This window comes from Zasmidium cellare, assembly GCF_010093935.1.
Source record: "Zasmidium cellare ATCC 36951 unplaced genomic scaffold M409scaffold_117, whole genome shotgun sequence".
In the NCBI taxonomy this organism is placed as follows: domain Eukaryota; kingdom Fungi; phylum Ascomycota; class Dothideomycetes; order Mycosphaerellales; family Mycosphaerellaceae; genus Zasmidium; species Zasmidium cellare.
Window position 1 is genome coordinate 1 of NW_022987061.1, and position 7,472 is coordinate 7,472.

At 50.5% G+C, this 7,472-nt stretch overlaps 1 protein-coding gene across 1 annotated transcript; it reads left to right on the forward strand.

Annotated features, from left to right (window-relative positions):
- Positions 1–4,515: 4,515 nt before the first annotated feature.
- On the forward strand, positions 4,516–7,468 carry M409DRAFT_38332 (uncharacterized protein; the record flags this gene model as incomplete). Its single annotated transcript, XM_033810906.1, has 3 exons — positions 4,516–4,768; positions 4,913–6,126; positions 6,176–7,468. Coding segments are annotated over 3 exons (2,760 nt in total), but the record flags the coding sequence as incomplete, so codon positions are not given.
- Between the last annotated feature and the right edge of the window lie 4 nt (positions 7,469–7,472).

Here is a 7,472-nt window from a genome sequence, read left to right on the forward strand (position 1 = left end):
GGATGAAGATGGATGAAGATGGATGAAGATGGATGGAGATGGATGGAGATGTGCCGTAAAAGCTTCGTCCATCTTCACTGCCTGAAAATGGCACTCGAAATTAAGGGCGTTTGCCGATGGTCTTGAACTGTCTGTTATCCGACATAGGGTATTCCTTGTTCTTTCCCAAATTCTTTTGATAGACTCGTTATTTTCTCGTCTTCGAGAGTATAGAGCTTAGCGCGGTAAAATAACTGCTCTTCGGTGATAGTGTAGTTAGTCTACTAGAGCTGGGCTAGCTGACCGCTTTTTGTGCGATGGATGTGCAACCATGCCTTTCATCAATTGATTATCATTTTCCCCATATTAGCAAGCGGATGCCGTCGATCGATGGTGGGAGGTACCCATGGGCACGCCGGGTACGTCTGTGGAGTAGACAGAAGGTTCTCACATGTGCCCGGCACGAGAAAGGCAGGGCTAAAAACCTGAATTATATGAGCGTTGTGGAGTTGAGGTCGCTAGGTTGGATGGGCCAGGTTGATGCCTCCATCTAGTGTTCGGATGAGCGTATATATCTATCTAAGTTCTCGGTCCGCTACTTTGGCTTGTACGAATGTACAGCCTCATTGCGTGCGTGGCCATGTCTTGGACACAAAGCATATAGCTAGGCAACAGCAAGTGCTATTCCGCAACTGACGTGACGTCAGCATGCTTCCACAACGCCCTTTGCTGACCCAACAGACCTGGCATTTGATTGAGTTTCCTCGAATTAGCTTAGAGAATCTGGTATAAACCCCTGTAGCCAGATTTGAGGCACGCTTCGAATTCTTCTTGGCGGCATGATACTACCTCCGAGCCCATGCGCACTATACTGATCTGCATTGACACGTACTCTGACAATTGACACCAGATGCCAACATCTGTACATCCCTTCGCCGCTACTTGCCATCTACCAACGCCCAATTACTCTTGCTAGTGCGGGTACCGATTTCTGCAGCTCCAAGAGACGGTATCTAAACCTGAAACGAAGAATTACCATAGTCTATCGACAATCTCTAGAATCTGTACTTGAGAGCTCCGACCCTTTGCTTTTGATTGCTCCATGCCGTGCACAGACTTCGCAAAAGGTCGCAAAGAGTACCGTCAACGTCGCACTGTGTCTCTATGTCGTAGCTGAGCACTGCTAATAGGATCTGTAGTAGTTGCGCCAGGATCAGAGCCGCACCCAGTGGGAGAGTTCTCCAATACCTGTACGTAGTGACAATGGTCATAAGTCGGGTACTGCCCTAGGCCTATTAACGTTAAGCCCGTCTCGCTCGGAGCACTTGTCGTATATCCCGTACTTTTGGTTGGAGCTTCACTGTTTTTGCGTTAGTGGGAGCCTCTCTTACATTTTGACTTAGATTCGCCCGCATAGTGGCACGGAGCATCAAAATTGCACATAGTAGGTGGGGTTCTAGGAGGGAGATAATCCGTGCCATTGGAAATCACAGATCCCTACTGCACATGGACAAGGCCAAGGATAATGGAACCAAGTGGGCTTTCCACTGGGATCGTATAGTCGATACCTCGAGCTAAGCATATGCCAGCAGCGAGTTTCGATAACTTACCTGCCTATGCGTCTGCAGACCTCGATCTTCTAGCCTGTTTAGTGTTGAGTGACAGATTAGATATAACGTGGCGCGTAAGACTATTGTTCTACTAGAACGACATCTTAGCTGTTCTTCCGTCCTTAGTATAGGCTTCCATGCTAGAGACTTAACTGTATCTAAGCGAAATATCGCGAAACTCGATCTCGCCTTCACCAGGCCTCCACATAGCTAGAGCTAAACTTCTACTAGACGAGATATCCGAAGGAGTACTTTTCAAAAGAGTCGTTAATTCGTTCCATAGCACCTAGAGACGTTTTCAGCCCCGTCTCTTTCGAGATTAGGACTTTAGTAGAGGTGCCTAACTAGACTACACTATACAAGGACAATCTAATGCCCCCGCGGCTTGTTCCGATAGCGACCCGAGATAATAAGATTTGCTAGTACTGAGCTCAGATGGTCGAGAACAACACTGAGCAGATTCTAGTGAGTTGCTGGAAGACACATCTAAATAGTGTCTAGGAAGCGGCAGTATATTGTCTTGGCTGACGTTGTATAGATCCCATCCACCTAAAATACAGAAGCTTTAAGCTCTAGGCCTAGTCAACGTAGCTAATAAGATGTTAGTAGGTACATAGATTGGACCTAATATACTATTACTAGTATACCTACGATAGCGAAAGTAGCGCAGTGCGAGCTGATGATCGACGCAACGCACTAAGCAAGGAGCTACAAGATAGTTAGCAACGTTCCAATTAAGGCCAAGAAACTTCTTAATCTATAATGGCAAAATCTTGGGCGAATCTGTTTCAAGGATTTATCAGCGGTAGAAACTGGTGCTACGAGGCTGATTCGTGCGTACGTAGCGCAAATGGTCGTTATTTGGCCTTTTCCTCTTGTCTTCGACATGAAGAAAGAAGAGCGCCCATATTGCAAAAGGTCCACTTAGCAACGAACCGAACGATAAGCTTGTCTATAGACATCTTGTATTCTACCACTGGAGCGCCTTAACTGTCTTTGCCTGGAACACGAGAGCTATACGCGGGGCGATAGCTGGTGCTACCGTGAGCGCCATCATTGGCAAGGCACTACTCTCACGGAATGTTGTACTCTCACAAGACCTTAGAGTCGGGCAGCGCCCACTTATCCAAATTTGGGCTGAACGTGACACGATGAGGGCAGACTTACTCTTATTAGTGAAGTGTGGGAAAAGTCAGCTCCTTTAAGGTATTCGCCACCCTGCTGTTGGAAAGCGTCTACAGGCTGCTCGCCGTTGAGCGATGGGATTGCTATATGAGACCTTTGCTCATTTCCTCGTCATCCACTACTACGGCACGGGGTCGATTGGAAGCCCGTTGTGTGACTTACAATCAAAGGAAGCCTATGGTCGCTGGACTTATTACCATTACGAAGACACGCCTGTCTGCAGCGAAAGACGCACGGATAGTCGGCGGGTCAACCGCGTAGCCGTACTGAAGTCGAGTCTCTTCAGAGCAGGTAGTAGCTCCGATGTGTGTGCGCATCTCGTTCAGATTCGAGGCACCAGGCGCCAGCCAAAGCGTTGGGCGAGCTCCGGGAAGTTTGTGGGCAAAGACACAAGGGGGCCAAGCAGAGACCCTACGAGGCAGTGCACGGATCATGGGACCGGAAACATGATCCGTGCGCGCTAGACTGGCCAATCACGCTGATGGAGCTGACGGGCGCACCGGACCGAGAAAGCCCATCCGCCCCACTTTGTTCTACCAAGCCCGCCCAAGCTGGATTGCGACGGCGACCAGCGGCGGCGACCAGCGGCGGCGACGTCTCTCCAGCAGGCTGGAATTGGCTTCCCTGTTGGAGAAAGGCAGTCGAGGCGAAACTTGGCAGGAAAGCCACCACCTGAAAATTCAGGGGCCGTAACATTGCAGCCTCTCAATGCGACTTTCCTCAATACAGTTTCGTCTCGATAGATGCTCGATTATGGCGGCTGCGAATGCGCCCCCAAATCTTGAGCTAACGCCCGGCGCCAATGATGTCGATTTCTCCGCCCTGGCGCATTGGTTTCCGGTACCACTGTTAAGTATTGGACATCGTCACCACGTTTGAAAGTGCTTGTCGCAAATACTCCCTACAGCGCTTGTGTGTCAAAGTTGTTGTAGAAGCAACGACTGAATCGTATATAGCCCACTGCTCAACGCAGTATGCCTACGAATGCTGGGGATGTTTGATGCAGCGGATGATATTGATTACAAAGAGCATGACGTCAATTTGTGAATGCCTCCGCGCAAAGATCCGCGCTCGTCCGAATGTGAACTACACAATCTCTAACATGATTACATTCACTCCACCACGTCGCGTGCTCTGTTTGATGCATTGAAGAAGCTTGTGGTCAATAGCAAAGGTTGACTTTCACCGTTTTCACATCAATAAGGTGGAGTTAGCGATGTACAGAATAGGTTGCTCCTCCAAGTGGTGGCTCAAGTCTTAGCTGCTGGTCAAACTGAGAAGCAGTGACTCGTTTATGGACTAGATCTGTGCAATATTAAGCGCTGCGAGCCACACCGTCATATCGAAGAATGTCAATATGAGAGGTATTACAGGTAATGATGGGACGCCACCATAAAGCCCACAGCTTACGTTGCTAGTCCATTTCGGTACTCAGCCTCAATGAATAATTGCAAGTTAATGATTAATGGCGATATTTGGAATCATCGAGTTATCATTTCTGGCCCCTGCAGACTGGTTCGTAATCATTGTCAATTGCATGTCGATCCTGCTCCGGCATATGAGGTCGAGGTCAGTCCAGCTCCGCAGACAGGTACACAGCCGACGGAAGACTCGCGAGCTAAGCTTGTGCACTGGCATTTGACTCTGCACTCGACTGCAACAATCCTGGACGACCGGCGCGTCGCGTTCACTCAATCCACCGCCAAGATCGTGACCGAGAAGACCAACTTTCTCTCTAAAAATGGACAACCACATTAATGGCGAAGCGCCTCTCGAGTCATCGAGGCTCGCACTCGGAAAGATCGCCGCCGATCTTCTCGACATCGCCCTCGGGTCGCTAGACTGGGACAAATCCTTCATCGTCCAAGGTGGTGATTCCATCCTGGCGATCGACTTTATCGTCAAATGTCGCGAAGCAGGCATTCACCTCGAAATGGCAGAGGTCTTAACAGCGGAGAGCCTGAACGACCTTGCTAAAGAGATTGATGGAAAGAGTATCGAAGCAAACGGTGCAGGAGCTAGTCTTACGAATGGACATCTTACGAACGGACATCTTGCAAATGGACATCTTGCAAATGGACATCTTACAAATGGACATAGTCCCCCAGACTCGATCAGAAGAGGGGATAGAGCTCAAGAATGGGAACTGGCGAACGACCGCGAGTTCCCTCTTGTCAACTGGCGGGAGTCTGCTTTGGACGATCTGGACATGGGGTTACAAACCCTCGGATTAAGCCTACATGATGTTGAGGCTATCGCACCTTGCTCACCGGTGCAAGAAGGTTTCTTGATCAGCCAAGCAATCAATCCTGCGTCCTATATCAGTCGTGTCTCTATTAGGCTATCGTCGACCTCTGCCAAGCAGCAAAGCCGACCCAGAGCAAAAGAAATTGCCAGGGCGTGGGAGAACACTGTCCAACGTCATGCAATACTCAGAACGACGTTTGTGGAGAGTAATGATCGACCGGGTAAATTTGACCAGATCGTTCTTAAGGACACAGCTGTGCGTCCGCGCATCTTGACCGGCTCTGCTCCCAGCACGGGCAGTACCGCCAAACCACTCACTACCCGCAAATTTGACGTTCCGCATCGCCTTAGTGTCTACGAGATCAGTGCTGAAGAGCTTCAACTTGAGGTGGAAATCTCGCATGCTCTCGTTGACGGGCACTCGGCCAAAATTCTGCTGCATGACCTTCGAGCTAGCTATTCGGCAGCCGGCTATTTCTCAAAACAAACGCCGCCTCCCTACGCGGTGTTTGCAGTTAGTCAACAGGATTCGCTGAGTTCATTGGAGGGATCCGATGGTGCTGGTTATTGGACGTCATACTTGAACGATGCTACCGAATCACATTTGCCTCTCGCGACAAGTCATCCTCGTCTGCGTGACCTGGAAATGGCTCGTTGTTCAATAACGCTGCCGGAGGGAAAGCTCCGCGCGGTTTGTGGTCAACTCTCAATTACTCCAGCAAACCTATTTCACGTAGCCTGGGCGCTGGCTATTCGACGAATTATTCTTTCTGACACCATTACGTTCTCGTACATCGTCTCCGGGCGCAGCAGCGCCATAAAGGGCGCTGAAGCAATCGTGGGACCCCTTGTAAACACGTTTCCGTGCTGCTTAACCCTGCGCCCGGAGACTACGTTGGAAGACGCGCTACATATGGCAAAGCGAGACTTCCAAAATGGCTTGCCATTTCAGAACATCTCTCTGGCGGATCTGCCTATATCAAGTACACGATCGTTAAAGAAGCTTGGAAATACACTTCTCTCGATTGAGAGACAAGTCATGGACCACGGCATATTTACGGAGGGGACTGCTATGAGTATTGAGCGGATGACAAGTGCTACAGACGTACGAGACTCTTCTTCACCAGCTGTATAGTATTCTGACGAGACGCTAGTTTGACTTAGCGGCCAACTTAAGGTACACCGAGGAACGGATTGACCTGAGCCTGGAGTATTGGGCTTCGAGAGTTGCCTGGCCAGTGGCAGAGGCACAGCTAACAGGATTCAAGGACGCACTAACTTTCTTATTACAGGAAACAGGTAAAAGTATCGCGGACTTTCCAAGTCTCGGAAATTCGGACAAGCAGGCGTTACGTGAGTGGAATTCGACTATGCCGCAATCTACAGAACGCTGCGTACACGAGTTGGTGCAAGAGCAGATGACTGCTCAGCCCGCGTCGCTGGCCATTAGTTCGTGGGACGGAGAGATGACATACGGCGAGCTGGATGACGCCAGCCGTCAACTAGCTCATTACCTTACCAGGAACGGAGTCGGCCCAGAGGTAAAAGTCGGTCTGTGTATGGACAAGTCCAAGTGGGCAGTAGTGGCAATGCTGGCCATTCTTCGCGCAGGTGGCGCTGTAGTCCCTCTTGGAGTCCAGCACCCAGCAGCGCGCATCAGAGATCTTGTTCAGGACACAGCGGCGTCGATTGTTCTAGTCAATCGTGCCCATAAGGAGCGGCTAGCAGCGCTGTCCAATGATCTTTCACTAGTCGCCGTGGACATGTTCTTTGAAGACGGCCCAGCAATCTCGTCTTACTCGTCCGCGGAGCTATGCACGTCTGTGCGACCAGAACATACGGCCTGGGTCATCTACACCTCCGGCAGTACCGGTAAGCCTAAGGGCGTGGTGCTTGAGCACCGTGCCCTAGCAACCAGCATACTTGCACACGGATCTGAGCTGGGCATACAGCCTAGGGACCGATTGTCGCAATTTGCAGCCTATACCTTCGACGTGGCCATCGCTGAGACTATAACAAGTCTGTCCTTTGGCGCGTGTGTCTGTGTTCCCTCCGAAAACGATCGACTCAATCGACTCACGCCCTTTCTACTGGAAGCTGGCATTACTATAGCTACCTTAACATCGACCGTGGCAGCGCTAGTCCAGCCAGACGAGCTCTCAACAATCCGAACACTAATCTTGACTGGAGAAGCTGTTCAACCGAACGTTGTCGACCGGTGGATAGGGCACACCATTGTAAGAAACGCTTACGGTCCCGCTGAGAGTTCAATTTGGACAACTGCCAATAAAGTCCCGAGTGCATCAGCGGCCCTTAATATTGGGAAGCCGTTAGCGGGGGGCTTTTGGGTGGTTGGCCCTGGGGACTATAACCGCCTTTGTCCCATTGGCGCGCCGGGAGAGCTTCTCATTGAGGGTCCATTGCTCGCGCGCGGATACCTTAATGACCCGG